This window comes from Salvelinus alpinus, chromosome 15, assembly GCF_045679555.1.
Source record: "Salvelinus alpinus chromosome 15, SLU_Salpinus.1, whole genome shotgun sequence".
In the NCBI taxonomy this organism is placed as follows: domain Eukaryota; kingdom Metazoa; phylum Chordata; class Actinopteri; order Salmoniformes; family Salmonidae; genus Salvelinus; species Salvelinus alpinus.
Window position 1 is genome coordinate 38,958,485 of NC_092100.1, and position 21,137 is coordinate 38,979,621.

Genomic DNA, 21,137 nt, shown 5'->3' on the forward strand with positions numbered 1-21,137 from the left:
TTGAATGGGTATAGTAAGCTGAAAGGAACTGCATACACTAGGCTGCACTAGGCTGCACTGCAGCTATAAGCAGAGTGAAATATACATCTGTGTCTGTTCTGCAGTATGTGCTGATGTGGTTGCTTCAAAGTGTTTATTGAAATCGCAGCCAGGCACACCACCACCCAGGTTCACGGTTCATTTTATCCCGACAATCCCATCAGTAGGTATTTATTCTTAAGTGCACATTTTCACCTTTTAGACCATCGATCTGAGGTGCAGACTTTGTTTGCCATACAGTAAAACTGTCTCATTCTTGGTTCTAGAGACCTATGATGCATTTCCTTTAGTTCATGGTTCTCCAACTGGTGGCCCGTGGCCAAATTTGGCCTGCGGGTGGTTTTATTTGGGCCCCCAAGTTTTATGAGCAAAACAAAACCCGGTAAAAACACAAGGAAACCAGCTCCAAGTTAGTTACATTTTTTAAATCTGGCCCTGAGAATAGCAACATTTTCAGTCAGACATCCACTCCTGTAATTAAAGGTTTCCTCAGTGTGAACCCACAGGGAGGACCTGGTGTGGAGCTGTCTGTCATCACACAGAAGGCAGCTTGCATGAGACCCAGACACCCCAACTATTTCTTATCTCCTGGCCTCCACACAAACCTCCTTTAGAACGGTGTCTTGGTTAGGGTCCATCAGGGTTCGTGACCGGCAGGACGTGGTGTGATGGGAAACTCTCTTACCTAGCAGCCCCCCAAGTCCTGGGAGACATGCTGCTGAACACTAATTAAAACTACCCTGAACAAAAATATAAACGCAACATGTAAAGTGTTGGTCCCATGTTTCATGAGCTGAAATAAAATATCCCAGAAATGTTCCATATGCACAAAAAGCTTATTTCTCTCAAATGTTGTGCACAAATTTGTTTACATCCCTGTTAGTAAGCATTTCTCCTTTGCCAAGATAATCCATCCACCTGACAGGTGTGGCATATCAAGAAGCTTGCATTTTATCGATGGCAATTTGAATGCACAGAGATACCGTGACAAGAACCTGAGGCACATTGTCGTAAGGATCTGTACATAATTCCTGGAAGCTGAAAATGTCCCAGTTCTTTCATGGCCTGCATACTCACCAGACATGTCACCCATTGAGCATGTGTGGGATGCTCTGGATCAACGTGTACGACAGCGTGTTCCAGTTCCCGCCAATATCCAGCAACTTTTCACAGCCATTGAAGAGGAGTGGGACAACATTCTACAGGCAAAAATCAACAGCCTGATCAGCATTAGGATGTGTCGTGCTGCATGAGGCAAATGGTGGTCACACCAGATACTGACTGGTTTTCTCATCCACGCGCCTACCTTTTTTAAAATATATTTATTTTGTATATATAGGGGTTAGATCAGCTTTAATATTGCAGATAGATTGTGGCTTCCATCAATGTAATTGTCTGCATAATTTCCAATCCCCATATATATTTTTTGTGAATATATTTTCCTTTATTATGTCCCCCTAACCCTACCACCCCTCCCCTAATTGGTGTAAACTAATGGACAAAATAACTTTGGCTTTTACTTCCAGCTTATACATACTATATACATTTCACAGACACAGTATATTTTACAATAGTTATCTTTTGTTTGTTTTTAGTCCCATCCTTCAGCTCCATAAGGTTTTATTTGTATTTGCCATAGATTTTTCAATTGTGCTGTGATGTTTCACAAAAGTCCTAAACCTTTCTATTTTCATAGATTTTACATATTGTAAAATAAAGATAAATTTTTTTGCTAAGAGTATTAATATATTATTGATCAATTGACTATGACTTTTTAAATCACCCAGCAGTGCTATTTGCAGAGTTAGCTCCTAGTAACTGTTGCAATTCTTCAGTCATTCCTGAACCTGCGACCAAAAACAAGCTACATATGGACAGTACCAAAACAAATGATCTAATGAGTCTGTCTCTTCACAGCAAAATCTCCAGAGCTGGGATGGTTGTATCCCCCATATATATAATGTTCTATTGGTTGCAAGAATTTTTATAATAATTTAAATTTAAAAAACTCAATCCAGTATCGTTTTCTGTATCAGTTTATTAACCACGTGCCATGGAATTGCCACATCGATAATCTCTTCCCAACTATTTTGTAATCTATATGGTACAGCTGTCAAGTTTTTGGTCCTTAAATGAAACTGGCATACTTTTTTATTTATCACAATTTTATTGAACCAATTTTGGTCTTCAATGCAGGGCCAACAGACAAGTTCCTTACTTTCTCCCCCTTCCACTTGCCTCTTCCATTTTTGCAGTAATTCTGCAATTAGTTAGTTGCAATTTTGAGTAGAGTAGACATTTCCATATATTTTTGTTAGCTGCATGTGTGACATAACTCCACCAGTCCTATTTGTGATATAATTTATAGATTATACCGTTTATATAATTTAGTCTATTTGAGTTTAACCATAATATGTGTTCTTTCATTTCTGGTGGATTCAACTGAAATTGCAACCAACTATCTATGGCTTGTTTTAAAAATAGCGATATTTTGGAGATTATTTCATTTTCAAGTGAGAGTTTGTAATCTGAATAAAGGGAAAAACATGGGGTGAGATATTCTTACTAATCTTCTAGAGAACCAATTCAGATTTAAGTATAACTGTTGTATGACTGAAGCCTTTAGTGAGAGGTATAATGCTTTAATATTTAATCATTTCTGCCCACCGAATTCATATTCATTATATAAAATAGGCCTGTTTAATTTTGTCTGGCTTGCCGTATCAAATAAAATTGAATATCTTTTGCTCATATAATTTAAAAAACTGTTCACTAGGTGTAGGCAAGGCCATAAGCAAAAAGGTCAACTGAGATATGACAAAAGAGTTAAGCAAGGGGATTTTTCAACAAATAGACAGGTATTTTCCTTTCCACTGTAGCAAGATCTTATCTATTTTTGCTAATGTTCTGTTAAAAGGTATTGTAATGAGATCGTTTTTTTATTTCGGGATATGAATACCGAGTATGTCCACTTCACCGCCAGACCATTTCTAGGTAAACTACACGATAATGTAAAAGTTGTATTTTTTTGTGATCCAATACGTAACATAGTACATTTATCATCATTTGGTTGTAATCCAGAGAGGTTGGAAAAAGTATCTAGATCTTCTGAGGCTGTGGAGGGATCCAAATTGTGGATTTAAAAGAACATGAATCATCAGCTTACAATGACACCTTTGTTTTTAAGCCCTGGATATCTAAGCCCTTGGATATTATTGTTGGATGTGATTTTAATAGCTAACATTTCGATGGCCATAATAAATAGAAATGCTGATAGTGGACAACCTTGTTTTACTCCTCTTGACAGTTTAATACTTTCTGAGAAGTAGTCATTATTTACTATTTTACACATAGGGTTCTATACATAACTTTAACCCATTGTATAAGAGATTCTCCACAATTGAAATATTCCAGGCATTTATGTATAAATTCCAGTCGTACTTTATCAAAAGCCTTTTCAAAGTCAGCTATGAAAACCAGGCCTGGTTTCCCAGATTTCTCATAGTGTTCTATTGTTTCCAGTACTTGCCTTATATTATCTCCACATTTTTGTCCATGTAAAAAAACCTGTCTGATTAGGATGAATAATATGCGGCAATAGCTTTTTAATTCTGTGTTCTATGCATTTTACTAGAATTTTTCCATCGCAACGCTGAAGTGTATTGGGCCTCCAATTTTTAAAATGGACTGGATCTTTATATTTACCACTTGGGTCCTGTGTGCTGTTGAGTTTTGGCCGCATGAGGAAACATTTTTGACTATTCAGCTCTAGATAAGAAATGACTGAGGAGGTGTTTTTGGTGTAACATATTATACACCTACTACTACTGCACAGAACATGCTATTATATTCTGTTCTGTTATGTAAAATCATGATGTGATTTTGTGAGGCAATGATTCAGCTTGGATCTAACTTTACTAAACGAGCACCATTGTGAGAAGTGATAGTCTTTTTATTTGTAATAGCAATACTAATAATACTAATATGTGATGAGTAGGTGTAGGCAGCAGAACTTGATAAGGGTTCATTTAAGCAATTTGAGCGCCCTTTAAAATGTGGTGCTGGACGACGCACTTGAACTCGCCCTACTGTCCGAGTGCTAAGCTTACAGAGAAAAACAAGTTGGTCAACTCCCTAACCGGGTTGGTCACATATCGTTTTGGGTCCCACTGCTTAAGAGGGCGACCGTGGAGTTTTATGAACATCAAGGCGGACACGCAGTGAATTTGGATGCTAGACCTCGTTGGTGGGCTGATACGGTTCACGCGGTGGATCAGTTTGCCTGCATGCGCAATAGAGTTAGTACTTTTCTGTAAGCTTAACACCCGGACAGTAGGACGAGCTCAAATGCGTCGTACATGAACCCCAAGTCCGTAACAAACTGTTTTGAGGACAGACGTTTTATCACCCCCCTGGTCGTGTTTTCAGTCTGTGGCTGTTCTTGGATTCTATTTGGCCCTAAACAGAGAGTACACAGTGGCAGAATACCTGACCACTGTGACTGACCCAAATTTAAGGAAAGCTTTGACTATGTACAGACTCAGTGAGCATAGCCTTACTATTGAGAAAGGCCGCCGTAGGCAGACCTGGCTCTCAAGATAAGACAGGCTATGTGCACACTGCCCACAAAATGAGGTGGAAACTGAGCTGCACTTCCTAACCTGCCAAATGTATGACCATATTAGAGACACATATTTCCCTCAGATTACACAGATCCACAAAGAATTCGAAAACTAACCCGATTTTGATAAACTCCCATACATTATCTACTGGGTGAAATACCACAGTGTTCCATCACAGCAGCAAGATTTGTAACCTGCTGCCACAAGAAAAGGGAAACCAGTGAAGAACAAATACCATTGTAAATACAACCCATATTTATGTTTATTTATTTTCCCTTTTGTACTTTAACCATTTGCACATCGTTACAACACTGTATATATACATAATATGACATTTGTAATGTCTTTATTCTTTTGGAACTTGTGTAATGAGTGTAATGTTTACTGTTCATTTTTATTGTTTATTTCACTTTTGTATATTATCTACTTCACTTGTTTTGGCAATGTTAACATATGTTTCCCATGCCAATAAAGGCCATTGAATTGAATTGAATTGAATTGAGAGGTCGGGAAGAAAGCACCATTTACCTACCTATAGGCTGCTACAACCTACATATTTATTTAGTTTGTCATTCTATCGTTTTCATGGATTTTTGTAGCAATTAAATAATTTATTTAAAATGTATCAGAATTGATATTCCAGAAATATTTGTTTACTACGCCTCCGGCAGCACTACATCCCTGTTCAACTCGCTAGTGGCTGAAACTATCTCACTGGAGAAAGCATCCGAGTGAGCGAAACAGCGCCCCTCTGTCTCACTGTATGTGAACCATTTATCTGATGCTGTCTGGACAAAAAGAGTACGACATGCCATACTCTTGTTCAGACAGCATCAGATAAATGGGCTACACGTACTGAGACAGAGGGCCTCTTTTTCTCGCACGGATGCTTTATATGAGATTGATGTGTCGTTCTGCCTGTCGGTCAAATCAATTATTCATATTTCAATGTTTTATTTAGGACAGTCAAGGAGGAACGGTAGGGCGTGCCAGACCCCCTAGGGCCCGCCCATAATGCCTTCCCTGATTAGAAGTACATGGTGCAAGTGATCAATGCTATTTGAGATTCTGCAGAGATTATTACAGCTATTGTGAATATCTACACAGACCTGCGATGACCTATGCATGCTATCTTGAACATGCAGACTTTATATAATTATATAAGAATAAATGTATAGTTACAGTAACCTCAAAATGTGGCCATGGATCTGCTACTTATTTTAAGGTTGAATAAATACTGTGACATTAGTTTGTAAGATAGCCTTAACTTTAGGCTATTTACTTTGAAAGTAATATTGAATTGTGTTTGGTTGACAACACAAAAACATCCAAATTTAAAGGAGCTTTATCGACTGCTTGGGTAGTTCCATCTTAGCCACAGGCTTAATCCTATTCTCCAACTTGTATTTATTAAAGAATAGGACTAAATCAAATCAAACTTTAAATGCACTTTAATCAAAGTATGATTTGATTCAGTTCCTATTCTTTAACTTAGATTTGTGGTTGAGATGCAGACGTGAATCCAACATATCAATGATTAATTTGTAGACAACATGTTATTAAAGCCAGACTGTCAGTGGCACAGATTGAACTATCCAAGCAGAAGATTGATCTCCTTTAAATGTTGATATTTGGTTGCGTTGACAACCAAACACATTTCAAAATCACTAAATATCATCATTACATTTGTAATCAACCAGAGCTTGAAACCCTAGGCCTATTGTGTTGTCTATTTTTAGTTGAATTCTGGGTTGAATTGAAACAATAGCTGTTGATGACTTTGTAAATGTTATACAGGCCTAAATAGCACCATTGACTATATAGGAGTGATAAAGTATGGTCACATTTCATTTGCTCTGTTAAATCTACTGTTTGGAATGACTGCGATAGCAACAGTGAATCTATTTAGTTTTTAAGTGGAGCGCAATCAACAATCATTCTCACGATAGCACATTGGCAATACTCAGTGACAAATACTGTATCATAGCATGGCTGGGATTGGTTAAAACCCTGGATGGGAGACCAAAGGGTAGCTGTTGATAGGTCAACTCTCCAGTAGGAGGTACTGCCCAGCCTATAGTTTTTTTCTGATATTGGATATAACATTGAAGAATTGATGTTGTTTTAAAGGAATATTTTACACAAGATTTGTCTACGTTGACATTTGTTACCATGATTACATAATCCTGTGGTTGAAATTTCACCCTCAAAACAACAGCTGCAGACTTTTTTTTTAAATCCAATGTATTTTACACCTAGATTCCACATCACAATATGTTGACAAATTACATTGATTCAACCAGTTTGTGCCCAGTGGGTTATGTCTGTCTACATTGCTTATGTTGAAGTCTGTGTGACAGAAGTCTGTAGCCTTTCCAAGCAGTTCATGTTTTTTCCAAAGTTAACCACATATTGCTCCTATAGAGACAGTCTCTTTTCAATGGAACATCACGAGAACAGTAGTGAATGAGTTTTCTCAGGAATAAAGCAGTTGGCATGGTTGTGATATTGTGCACTGTAAAAAATAATCCAGTTGTTTTTACGGTAACTTATTGGCAGCCAGTTACCTGTTAGTGACTGTAAAAAAAAAAGGTACAGTATGTTACCATAAAATCCAAAGAAACTTTGGTTTAGCAGTGAGACACTAATATAGAGAGTGAGACACTAATATACTGTTAAACCAAAGAATCTTTGGAATATACGGTGACATACTGTAATTTTTTTTTACAGTAAAGTACAGGTAACTGGCTGCCAGTAAGTTAACGTAAAAACAAAATATCTTTTTTTACAGTGTAGAAGACTGCAGCAAGGTTATTTCCAGTCATAAAAAAACCACTGGTAGACGAGAGGAGAGACGGCAGCTTTAGTTTTCATGTCTTCTACCATTAAGAGTTTCTCTGCATCCTCCCGTGCCAACGAGTGACTTAAACATCAACAGATGATTGAAGTCCAGCCCCAAAACCAGCTCTTCAAGCCAACACTCAATCACAAAATCTCTCCCATTTTCTCTGTAACTATTGCCTTGTATAGAATTGCTTTGTGTTGCATTTTTCTGCTGCTCTGTAGAATACAGTTTGGATTTATTATTGCAGGTATAGGCCTAGAGATAAGTGTTTCAGATTCATGCTGATAAAGAACAAGGGCATTAAAATTCTTTCCCTGGTAATCCATTTTTATTAGTATTTTCAGTAGCTATTTAAACAATGACGTGTTATAACCGGGACTTAAGTAAGCTCGGTGAGAGCTGGGAAAACACACTATACTGCTCCAACACATTGTTTATTTGTAGGGCCAAAGTAATGGTCCTGTTCGCCCGCCTCACTCTCCAGTCTCCACTTTTTTTTATTTCAAGGCGGTAATGTTGATTCGTGAAGCATGAAAGAGCCGTCTTTGCTGATTTCCTGTGGTAATCACTTCAGGTCTTGTCAGGATTTGTAGGCCTCCATTGTAGTCCACTACTTAATTCTTATTTCTCAAATGACTGCCTCGCCTGGTTCACCAACTACTTCTCAGATAGAGTTCAGTGTGTCAAATCGGAGGGCCTGTTGTCCGGACCTCTGGCAGTCTCTACGGGGGTGCCACAGGGTTCAATTCTCGGGCCAACTCTTTTCTCTGTATATATCAATGATGTTGCTCTTGCTGCTGGTGATTCTCTGATACACCTCTACGCAGATGACACCATTCTGTATACATCTGGCCCTCCTTTGAACACTGTGTTAACAAACCCCCAAACAAGCTTCAATGCCATACAACACTCATTCCGTGGCCTCCAACTGCTTTAAAATGTTATTAAAACTAAATGCATGCTCTTCAACCGATTGCTGCCCGCACCCGCCCACCCGACTAGAATCACTACGCTGGACGGTTCTGACTTAGAATATGTGGACAACTACAAATACCTAGGTGTATGGTTAGACTGTAAACTCTCCTTCCAGACTCACATTAAGCATCTCCAATCCAAAATTAAATCTAGAATCGGCTCCTATTTCGTAACAAAGCCTCCTTCACTCTGCCAAACATGCTGCCAAACATACTCTCGTAAAACTGACTATCCACCGTTCCTTGACTTCGGCGATGTCATTTACAAAATAGCCTCCAACACTCTACTCAGCAAATTGGATGTAGTTTTGTCACCAAAGCCCCATATACTACCCACCACTGCGACCTGTACGCTCTCGTTGGCTGGCCCTCGCTACATATTCGGCGCCAAACCCACTGGTTCCAGGTCATCTATAAGTCTTTGCTAGGTAAATCCCCGCCTTATCTCAGCTCACTGGTCACCATAGCAACACCCACCCGTAGCACACACTCCAGCAGGTATATCTCACTGGTCATCCCCAAAGCCAACACCTGCTTTGGCCACCTTTCCTTCCAGTTCTCTGCTGCCAATGACTGGAACGAATTGCAAAAATCACTGAAGCTGGAGACTTATATCTCCCTCTCTAACTTTAAGCATCAGCTGTCAGAGCAGCTTACCGATAACTGTACCTGTACAGAGCCCATCTGTAAATAGCACACCCAACTACCTCATCCCCATATTGTTATGATTTTTTGTTGTTGCTTTTTGCACCTCGAGTATCTCTACTTGCACATCATCATCTGCACATCTTATGTGTCAATGTGTTCATGCTAAATTGTAGTTATTTTGCCTCTATGGCCTATATATTGCCCTACAGCCCTAATCTTACTACATTTGCACACACTGTACATAGGTTTTTCTATTGTGTTATTGACTGTAAGTTTGTTTATCCCATGTGTAACTCTGTGTGGTTGTTTTTGTCGCACTGCTTTGCTTTATCTTGGCCAGGTCGCAGTTGTAAATGAGAACTTGTTCTCAACTGGCCTACCTGGTTAAATAAAGGTGAAATACATTTTTTTACATTTAAAAAAAATAATAACTTAGTCTCAGCAAGATTGAAGTGACAAGTGGATTTTGCAACCCTCAAACACAGGAGATAGATGACTGAAAAAAAGACAGATCCTCAGGTGGGCGGGGAATACGCATTGCTACTAAAAAAGCACCCTGGTCTTGACTGTGTTTTTAACGGGTGCTGTTTGTTGATGAGAATGTTAAAGCATTCACAGTAATAGGGGCATGTGGAGTTGTTTAACTGGAATGATAGCATAAGGGTGAGCTTATGAGGGGAGATAATATAGTAGATCATTGCTTTTCTTTCTGCTTGCTCTCCTTGTGAGATGATTCACATGTTATTATATAGTATCTACACCACTTGAATAAACAGAAGTAACAGATGTTTTATGTTTGGTTTCCCCCCCAGCTCCAGACGGACGCGGAGAAGCACTCAGCCGTCGAGCAGAACTCTGTGTGGTCCGGCAGCGACGAGATCAAGAGGTCAGACGGGAGCTCGGACAGCGGGTTCAAAATGGAATCGGGCTCCAAGTGGTGCCGCCGCCCCTCAGACATGTCGGACGAGTCGGGCAGGAGCTCCTCGGACCGCAAAACGCCTTCCATGGCCCACACGGGCTCCTGGAGGCGAGGCCTGAGTGCCCAGGTGGGCGTGACCTCGCCCAGGACCAAGGCACCTGTCACGCCAGTCTGCGGCACGCTGAAGACCCATGGGACAGGTACGTTACATACAGAGTAGAGCCATGTTGTCTCTGTCTGCAGTCCCAACAGCCACACTGTCTATGTATTGTGCTCTGTCAGTCTGAACTGCATGGGTTCCTGGAGCATGTGAAAAGGCAGACAGCAGTCAACCACAGAGAGGTTTTATCTGGTGAGATCAGGGCTCAGGTTGCCAGGTGATGGAACCACTCTCCGGAGAACCGTTCTGAAGACTTGGTGATCTCTTACCTTTTTATATTGAAGTGGTAGATAGAGAGGCCTTTGAGTTGAAACATGTTGGAACTCAGCAGGATGTCTGATGCTACTGTATAACTGCACTGCTGAGTGAATGTGCTTGGTCCATGGTTGACAGACTGTGTCATGTCTCCACCCACAGGTAAAACGGACGACACCAAGGTGTCTGAGAAGGGCCAGCATCATCTCTCGCCCCGGGCCAACAGCAGCATGCAGCGCTCCCCATCAGACACGGGCCGCAGCAGTGGAGACGAAGCCAAGAAGCCCCCCTCCACCTCCAGCTCCAGCCGCACCCCCACCACCAACACGTTTGGCTTCAAGAAGCACGCAGGAGGAGGTATGACCATGGTGACAGCCAGCGGAGTCACCATCACCAGTGGCTCTGCCACCCTGGGGAAGATCCCCAAATCAGTGCAGCTCCACGGGGGTCGGGGTCTTGGTCGCCAGGCCAGTGTGGATGATGGCTACCTGCCTGTGAGCTCCCACTCCACCCTGCAGTACCGCAGCCTCCCCCGGCCCAGCAGAGCCTCTGGCGGGGTTCGCAGCGCCAACCGCTCCTCCAGCACCAGCATCGAGTCCAACCTCAGCTCCAGGTCCAACACACACCACGGCCCCAAAAGCCGCAGCCAAGTCCCCAAGCCCAGCGCCGGTGGCATCCCCCTGCCTGGCTCGGGATCTAACCAGACAGACAAGGAGAAGGGGGTGTCCTCTGAAGCCAATCCCATGGCCCAGGGCTCAGCAACTCTGCCTCCTCAGGGAGCCAGGCAGCCAGGGGGAAAGTACCCAGACATCTCCTCCCCTACTCTGCGCAGGTGAGCCCACCACCTCCATACTACAGTCTACTTAAAGTACACCTACCTCCATATATCAGGGGCTGTCTTACACTAACAGTCGGTGAGTCTGATAGTTCCTTCCTCCAGCCCTGAAAGCACTACCACACCATCCTGCTTGTGTTTCAAGGGGTGACGTATTCAGGCACAGTGCAAACAGATTTGAGCTGAGATAATCATCATATCAGCATTATAGTAACATTAAAGAACATTTAGAGAGCCCTTATCAGGGTTTCATTATGTTTTTTGCCCATGAACCAAAAGACTTGTGTTATCACTAGGCAGCTAGAGGGCCTCTCTTCCCTTGTGACCTGTGAAATAATGGCCTATCACTGCTCATTAAAAGCAGGGTGACAGAGCCCAGACTGAGGGGCCAGTGTTTTCTCTAGCTCGAACCCAGGAGCTCGAACCCAGGGGCCGCCTGGTGTTGCTTTAACTGATGGTGCTGGTGCTTGGACTTATCTGACTAATCGCCTGATGAGGTAATGAGAAAAGAGAGCAGCTGTTCTCCCTCAGTGGTCTGAGAGTCTCACTTCTCATTTAACCCTTGTTGATTTAACGTTGTCAAAACTAATATGGTGTCTGTGGCACACGCTTTGCATCCTGCTTTAATTAATATAAATGACCTGTTGATTAAAAGCCACGGTAGAAGATGTATGATAGCTGTTCACACGGACGCCCAAAACGGACCGGGGAATCAGAGAGAGAGAGATGTATTTTTCTTGCGATTATGTGGTTATACCATGAAGTAGGTATTGTGTTCCCGTGGCAACGTTATGATATGTATTTGTTTCACTTCTCTTTGCATTAACCAGCATTTTCATCACAAATTCCTTCAACAATTCTCTACTTAAAACCCATGCACGGCATATAATTCTCCTGTCACCCCTCTCCCGTGCCGTCCAGACTGTTCGGAGGCAAGCAGGGCAAGCAGCAGGCCCCAGTCACCACCGCAGAGAACATGAAGAACTCCACCGTCATCTCCAACCTCCACGCCAACTCTGGCCAGCAGGGCGGCGCTCTGGACTCCCCCTCGGCCAGTAGCGGGGGCAGTAGCCCTCTGTATGGGGGTGGAGGTCGTCTGGGTGTGGAGGCCCACTCCCTCTCCCCCCTGGCTTCCAGCCCCGGCTCGACCCTGTCCACCCCCTCCCACAGCCTGGCCTGGAGCAGCACCCTGAGCAGGGACACTCTGAGCCCCGGCTACCCCTCCCTCAGCAGCCTTGCCACCAGCAGCGAGTCCATCGACGTGTCCCTGGGCAGCGGTGGCCACGGACACCACGGCCATGGTCACGACACACTGCCAGCCTGCGTCAGGAACAACGGCATCAAAACGGGAATCTCAGAAAGGTAGGAGCAGGGGGGGGGGGGGGGTTCCGGAACGGCCAGGTGTGGCTATGTGTTTTAATATCTACTACAAGCTCCCCTCCCTTTTCCTCCCTTTGTAACTCGACCTTTAAACTGTTGTGTGCATGAGGGTTAACAGAAGTGTTTGACTGGCCATATTGATGATAAAGGAGATGATAGGAGACTGACTCCTAGCAGGTGTTGGTGGGATGAAAGCATGGATTCTATCATGACTGATGATCTCTCTGTTTTCCCCTTCTCTTGGTGCTGCTCCTCTCTCTGTTTTGTCTACCCCTACCTCCTAACCCCCTTCTCCCTACCCCCTAGTCTTAGCCCCCTCTCCTCTCCCTCAGCTAGTCCCAAATTCAGCAGAAACACTTTACCCCGGAAACAGGACAGGTAAATGTGTCTATATGGAGCTAGGCTTGCTTGATAGTGAAACAGCTGCCTGTGTGTGGTGTACTGTGTTGTGAAGTGAAGTGACCGTTGGATGTTTTCGCTGCCTGCACCTCTTTCACAGCATGCATAGCGCCATCTGCTGGCTGACCTAGGAACGGCAGGCCTGCAGTCTGAGGACTAATCTTGAGATGTACATCAAAGCATATAGGACACAGCAGCTGTGATGCTTCTATAGATAAGAGATCAGTTATCTGTCTCTATATGTTCAGAATGACAACACACTTACCCGCACCAACACAGGAATTGGCCCTGTGATTAGATGTATATTACACCAGTTTTCTTTTACTTTAACAATGGCAGAACTCCCAAAATACTTCTCTGTAAATCACCATTTCCATTAGATATTTACTCAGGAAAAAAAATAGATACATTGCGAAAAAAACAAGCAATTAAGTATTGTTTTCATGAAGGTACATTGACGACGTGCAACTTCCACCTGTGATTTGTGATTGTACTAGATGCACGTTATCAGACAGCCTTGACGTTATCCATGTGCCTCCCTGTCCATCAACAACCTAGGTCATTAGACCTGTGCAGCTAGTGACTTGCGACGTTCACCCATAGCTGTGGATGTGAGGTGGCTTTTCAGCGTCTCCCATCTCTCTCAAGGTACGGCCACCTGCCCCAGCTGCGTAGTCATGACGACCCCCGGGACTGGCTGCGTTCCCACTCTGCAGGAGGTCTTCAGGAGTCTGCCGGCAGCTCCCCCTTCTCCCCCGCTTCCAGCCTCACCTCGCCCTCCGGAGCCCGCTTCAACTTCTCCCAGCTTGGTAGGTGTAGCCTCAACCCTCTCTACTCATCGCTATGATGATCATTGCAGGAGCAGTGATAGTCATCTCTGCACCCAGAACTAAATATTGTGTGCATGCTGGCTTAAAGTTTCGTCTCTTTCAAGAGACTACAGTGATATTTGTGGTGATGTAAGGAAAAGTAGTAGTGATTTTATCTATTTTATACAACGGGTTTCTCTAATCCTGACTGCTGATTGGTTAAACCGCATTCCAGCCGGTGTCAATTCTACAAGTTGCCACCGGCTAAATCTACGATGTTAAAATGCCTATTTACTCTGTTCCATCTGACTGCGCAATCCACTGTCTCTTCAGCCCAGCCAAGCAATTTATAAACATGATCTCCTCTATAAAAATCATCTAGACATTATCTCACATTTCTTTTAGACTAACATTTCGTTTTCAACAGCTGAGATTTGTATAAACCTTGCTGTCTGTCTCTCCAATGTTTGCAACATTGTTTCAATATTCAAATTCGATCTCCAGCTGTCGGATAGTAATGAACGTGTCAGGAGTCGGGATGAGACAGACAGACAGGCTGCGTTTCTCAGCCAGTCTAAATCATGAATCAGCTGGCATCATTTTTATGGATATATACAAAGAAATGTCAATGAAAAAAGGTCAAACTAAATGAAGTGCAGCTAGTTTGCAGTCTTTCCAGCTTCAGTTTGAAGTGATTGTGTTAGCTGTGTTGTTGGCTAGTTCCTCTGAACAACAACAGTGTCCTGATGAGTGAGCACATTTTCTATGCCAAGCGAAAATCGCACCTCATTAGCTCATTGTTATCGATGTATCCAAATAAATGTCACTAGAAAACATCTTAAACAAATGCGGCTACTTTGCTGTTATTCTTGCTGCACTTTTTGACGAAACTGTAAGTTAGCATTAGTTGGCTAGCTAGCAAGCAAGGGATAAGAACATTGCCACCCAGTATGGCAATGGAACATTTAGAATGAACGAATAGATACAGAGCAAAAAGACTGAACGACTGGGTCGCCGAGTCTCTAGCAACCGAACCGATAGAACGAATGACCAGCCGGCTTGGGTAGCAACCCTAGATTTGTGTCGGCATGAAATAGTATGAATAAATTCGTTAAAATAAAGTTTTTAATGAAAATATGCCAATCATTATTTGAATATGTTGGTAACCCGTTGTACAAAAGTGATAATGCCCTCGAAGCCGGTGTTTGGAGGATATATTTGCACAGCTCTGGCATTATCACTGAAATGTTGTATTTCACTCTTACTTTCCACTTTGAGTGAAGAGTAACAGACAGCAAGCAAAGATGTCTGATCAATGCCCTCTGCCCATGTCTGTTTTTTAAGATAACCTTTGACCTGTGTTATGTAACGGATGTGTCCCAGCAGGCAGCCCTACCACAGCTGCACAGATCAACCTGGCCAACCTCCGCAGCGGCCTGGCCAATCAGGAAGGGCCGTATGACCCGTACAGTGAACGCCTGAGGAACTCGTCCATGTCTCTGGAGGAGAAGAGTCGCACCATGAGCAGCTCTGGGTCCTTCAGGGATGGACTAGAGGAGGGTAAGACAGACTGACACACTCTTCTACCTACAGTATCTGCTCTCACACATGGCCTCAGAGAAATACTGGTCAAGTCATTTTTGTTTATTCAAGTTTTTTTTAAGAGGGTTGTTTTGACACTCCACATGCATGTGTGAACTATCATTTTACTTCTGAATGGATTATAACTCCCTTAGAAAATCAAGCTTTTGCTTAACTAAGATAATCTTTTGAAAGCTTTCATTCTTTACAGGAAGGACGCTAGTGAAAGATTCATATTTTTCTTACAAAATGAATATTTATTGAATCGACATGCTTGTTCCACCAACCACTTAATAAATCACCAGTGAAATCATTCATTACATTTAGTGTGCCAGTGTCATTTGGAACCTGCGTTGATTTTCCACACATCTACAGTTGAATTGGGAAATAGAAAGAAGCACTTTGTTTCGATTTGCGAAATGTACATAGACTGAGGTTTGATGATTGACTGCACTTCTTTGGCTCTGAATGGCTTGTTGCTCTTGTGGTTTGTGCTTGTCCTGAGGCTCTCATTTTAGCTGATCCCTCTATGGTGCCAGGTTCTTGGCTGGTGTTGTGGCATGCAGGCCAGGGTGAGGAGGAGGAGGAGGAGAAAGGCTGATCAGTATCTCCTCTCCTCCCCCCATCGCAGACAGACATCTGACTCAACACCAGCCTCCTGACAGGAGCACAAGGCCCTGTTTGACGGCACCCCAATGTCTACTTTTCGACTTTAGATCACAGATTATAGAGTAAACATGGGAAAATCCCTGCTCCAGTGACAGTATACATATCAAAGTTGTAGGTCTCGAGTCCTGTCTCGAGACCACATTTTGAGCGTCTCGGTCTTGTCTCGGAGTCTGATGCATTTGTACTCTGTCTTGACTCGTTCTAGGACAGTGAGTACTCGTAATTTCTTCCCGAGACCACTAAAGAAAAATCCTGATTGGATATTTTTTTCACTTAATTGTTAACCCATTCCAACAAAAACTATATAACAATTATTAGAATTGCTATATAAATCCTTAGCCCTTCTCTGAAGGTGTAGAAGGCCCTCATTGTTCGATTGGGTTCAAGTCCGCGCTCTGGCTAGGCCACTCAAAGACATTGAGGCTTGTCATGAAGCCACTCCTGCGTTGTCTTGGCTGTATGCTTAGGGTCATTGTCCTATTGGAAGGTGAACCTTCACCCCAGTCTGAGGTCCTGTGCACTCTGGAGCAGGTTTTCATCAAGGATCTCTTCGTTCATCTTTGCCTCGATCCTGACTAGTCTCCCAGTCCCTGCCGCTGAAAAACACCCCCACAGCATGATGCTGCCAGAACCATGCTTCACCGTAGGGATGGTGCCAGGTTTCCTCCAGATGTGACGCTTGGCATTCAGGCCAAAGAGTTGAATCTTGGTTTCATCAGACCAAAAAATCTTGTTTCTCATGGTCTGAGAGTCTTTAGGTGCCTTTTGGAAAACTCCAAGTGGGCTGTCATGTGCCTTTTACTGAGGAGTGGCTTCCGTCTGGCTGCTTTACCATAAAGGCCTGATTGGTGGAGTGCTGCAGAGATGGTTGTCCTTCTGGAAGGTTCACCCATCTCCACAGAGGAACTCTGGAGCTCTGTCAGAGTGACCATCAGGTTCTTGTTTTGCTGGGTGGCCTGCTCAAGGAAGAGTCTGGGTGGTTCCAAACTTATTCCATTTAAGAATGATGGAGGCCACTGTGTTCTTGGGTACCTTCAATGCTGCAGGAATGATTTGATACCCTTCCCCAGATCTGTGCCTCGACACAATCCTGTCTCGGAGCTCTATGGACAATTCCTTTGACCTCATGGTTTATTTTTTGCTCTAACATGCACTGTCAACTGTGGGACCTTATATAGACAGGTACAGGTATATAGACAGGTTTCCAAATCATGTCCAATCAATTGAATTTACCACAGGTGGACTCCAATCAAGTTGTAGAAACATCTCAAGTGTAACGTGTACGCTGGGAGTCAGGAAGCAAGTATAGTGAATGCGCGGGAGCCTGGCGGGCCGGCCGAGGCGCGGGAGTCTGGCGGGCCGGCCGAGGCGCGGGAGCCTGGCGGGCCGGCCGAGGCGCGGGAGCCTGGCGAGCCGGCCGAGGCATGGGGAGCCTGGCGAGCCAACCAAGGCTTGAGAACCTGTAGAGCTAGCTGAGGGATGGAAGCCTGACGAGCCAGCTGAGGCATCCTCGGTTCCTTCGTCAGCGGCACTTGGAGCCGACGTCCCCAGTAAAAAAATATATATATAATCCCTGTTGCTGCTTCCCCTTGGGGAGGCATTATTCTATAACGTGTAAGCTGGGAGTTGGGAAGCAAGTACAGGGAGTGCAAATTTCATAATATAAATAACCTAGTACAAAACAAGAAACACGAAAAGTGTACAGACAGAAACAGAGTCAATTATGCCTCAGAAAAGAACCAAGGGGAGTGACAGATATAGGGGAGGTAATCAGGAAGGTAATAGAGTCCAGGGGAGTGTCATGAGGTGCAGGTGCGCGTAACAATGGTGGCAGGTGTGCGTAATGATTAGACAACTAGCGACGTCGAGCGCCGAGGAGCGGGAGTAAACGTCAAGGATGATCAATGGAAACAGGATGCACCTGAGCAATTTCGAGTTTCATAGCAAAGGGTCTTTATATTTATGTAAATAACGTATTTCTGTTCTTTATTTGTAATAAATTAGCAAAAATGAATTATGGGGTATTGTGTGTAGATTGCTGAGGATTTCTTTGTAATTTAATCAATTTTAGAATAAGGCTGTAACATAGCAAAATGTGGAAAAAGTCAAGGGGTCTGAATACTTTCCCGAAGGCACTGTATAGGCCTACTGCAATGATATACAGTTTATTAGGTACACCACCCTGTTCACGTAAATAATGGTTCGCACCTACAGACAGTGAGTCACGCGGCCGCGGCTTGCTATATAAAGCAGGCAGACAGGCATCGAAGCATTCAGTTACTGTTTGATTGAACGTTAGAAGGGGCAAAACGAGTGACCTAAGTGACTTTGAGCCTGGTAAGATTGTCGGTGCCGGGCTCGCCAGTTCCAGTATCTCAGAAACGGATTGCCTCCTGTGCTTTTCACGTACGACAGTGTCTAGGGTTTACCGAGAATGGTGCGACAAACAAAAAACATCTGGTCAGCGGTAGTCCTGTGGGTGAAAGCAGCTCATTGAGGAGAGGTCAAAGGGGAATGGCAAGAATTGTGCAAGCTAACAGGTGTGCAGGTAAAATAACAGGTAAATAACAGCGCAGTACAACAGTGGTGTGCAGAACGGAATCTTGGAACGCAAAACTTGTCTGTCCTTGTCATGGATGAGCTATTGCAGCAGACGACCACACCGGGTTCCACTTCTATCGGCTACAACAACAAGAAGCGGCTACTGTGGGCAAGCGATCACCAACACTGGACAGTTGAGAATGGAAAAACATTGCCTGGTCCGACGAATCCCGGTTCCTGTTGCGTCCGCAAAGTCAGGATTTGGCGTAAGCAGCATGAGTCCATGGCCCCATCCTGCCTGGTGTCAACTGTACAGGCTGGTGGTGGTGGTGTAATGGTGTAGGGAATGTTTTTCTGGCACATGTTAGGTCCCTTGATACCAAGTGAGCAATGTTTCCACGCCCCTGTTCTGTAGGCAAAGAGGGATGTGACCCGGTACTATATGGGTGTACCTAATAAACTGGCAACTAAGTGTATACCTGGGCTAAATGTCACTATCTGTAACTAGCTGACCCCCGTAACTCTTCATGGGTTTCCTTGAGCTTGTAGTCCTATAAGACCTGCCCTTGGTTTTGACACCAGTGCCTGGAAATCCATACTGTTATGGAATTATTTTACCCCACCATACATCCACACGCTTCAGTGGACTCTGGGACATTGGAGAACACACTCAGGGCTCTAAATAATTGTACAAAGGCTTGATAAGCAGCTAAGCATTTAGTTAAAGGCCCAGTGCAGGCAAAAACGTGATTTCTCTGTGTTATATATAAATATATATATATATATATATATATATTATATACACACACATTTCCACACTATGAGATTGGAGAAATACTGGGAAATTGTGAAAATGATAATGCCCTTTTAGTTTAAGAGCTGTTTGAAAAGACCGCCTGAAATTACAGCCTGTTTTGGCCTGTCTGGTAACATCACCAGGCAGTAAATTATACTGAACAAAAATATAAACGCAACATGCAAAGTGTTGATCCCATGTTTCATGAGCTGAAATAAAAGATCCCAGAAATGGAGTGTTTATGTATGTAAAAAACCCTTTTATGGAGAAAAACTCATTCTGACTGGCTGGGCCTGGCTCCCCAGTGGGTGGGCCTGGCTGCCAAGTGGGTGGGCCTGGCTCCCCAGTGGCCGGGCCTGGCTCCCCAGTGGGTGGGCCTGGCTGCTAAGTGGGTGGGCCTATGCCTTCACAGTCCCACCCATGGCTGCACCCCTGCCGAGTCATGTGAAATCCATAGATTAGGGCCTAATGAATTCATTTCAATTGACTGATTTCCTTATGAACTGTAACTCAGTCAAATCTTTGAAGTTGTTGCATTTATATTTTTGTTCAGTATACTTAATAGACCAATAAGAAAGAGTTCCAAACCTCTCTTCCAATAACAGCTAGTTTTCCGTTTTTCCGCACCTACTCAGACCACCCCCAGACAGTTCTAGCAAAATTCTTGCTTGCGAAATTGCTCTTTGCTAAGAAGCTATTTTTGTTTCTTTTTGACTATTTTAATTGAAAACAATCACAGTAAGGTGCTTCATCGTTACCCAGAAATGATTTGATATTGAGATATAAATGGCTGCATTGGCCCTTTAAGTTTGGCACATCCCCCTGCTGTCATTTTAGTCCTGCGGTGATGTTGTGGTTCTATTCCATTATGATTAATGAAGAGAGAGACAGCTCATATAGCGAGGCTGTGTTAGTGTAGTAACAGCACTCACTAAAGCGTAATGATGATGTATAGGCTGATGACTGCTGCTAAAGTGTGAATGTGTCATACTGTATGTCTCACCAGGGCGATTTTAAGCTTGGACATGTGATTATGTGAGTGTAGTCAGGCAGTTAGATATCGGGGCGGATGTGTGGATGTCAAACCATATCAGCACAATTAAAGGATAGGCTACAAAGTAAACTAGTTCCAGTAACATAACAGTGCCACGCAGGCGCTCACACATACACACACGGTCATACACACACACACACACACACACACACACACACACCTAGAGCAGCACCTCTGTTGTAAATGTTCACCCAGGGGACCTGTTTATGCATGTTGCTGTTTCCAAAGTCGTCAGGGGGAGATGAACCACTGCTTGCATGAAGCCATTATCCATGATTGATGTCACCAGATGAATGAGTTTTTTTTTTTGTTTCTCTCCAGTCCACGGCTCCTCTCTGTCTCTAGTGTCCAGCACTTCCTCTGCCCACTCCATGGTGAGCGACACTTTGATTCATGTTTGATGCACTGTCCAAACACATAGTACGAATGTTAATATACTTAGGGCTGGTTTCCCAGACAAAGATTAAGCCTAGTCCCGGGCTAAAAAAAATATATATTTTAATTGAGGTTCTTCATTGAGCATGCTTTTTAGTTCAGGACTAGGGTTCATTTGTGTCTGGGAAACCAGCCCTCGGTGAGCTATATGGGTGAAAGTGAAGAGGGACCATCTC

General features: G+C 43.5%; 1 protein-coding gene across 9 annotated transcripts in view; it reads left to right on the plus strand.

Moving 5' to 3' along the window:
- LOC139540031 (neuron navigator 2-like) overlaps positions 1-21,137 on the plus strand; it is a 161,362-nt gene that overhangs the window by 114,113 nt on the left and 26,112 nt on the right. For 5 of the 9 annotated variants that reach the window (XM_071343560.1, XM_071343552.1, XM_071343559.1 and 2 more), the window contains 7 exons: positions 9,941-10,247; positions 10,625-11,294; positions 12,219-12,659; positions 12,984-13,055; positions 13,725-13,885; positions 15,269-15,445; positions 20,848-20,900. In XM_071343560.1, coding sequence (XP_071199661.1) covers positions 9,941-10,247; positions 10,625-11,294; positions 12,219-12,659; positions 12,984-13,055; positions 13,725-13,885; positions 15,269-15,445; positions 20,848-20,900 — 1,881 coding nt within the window. The remainder of the gene's footprint in view (positions 1-9,940; positions 10,248-10,624; positions 11,295-12,218; positions 12,660-12,983; positions 13,056-13,724; positions 13,886-15,268; positions 15,446-20,847; positions 20,901-21,137) is intronic. The other 4 variants (XM_071343553.1, XM_071343558.1, XM_071343554.1 and 1 more) reach the window with 3 other exon arrangements.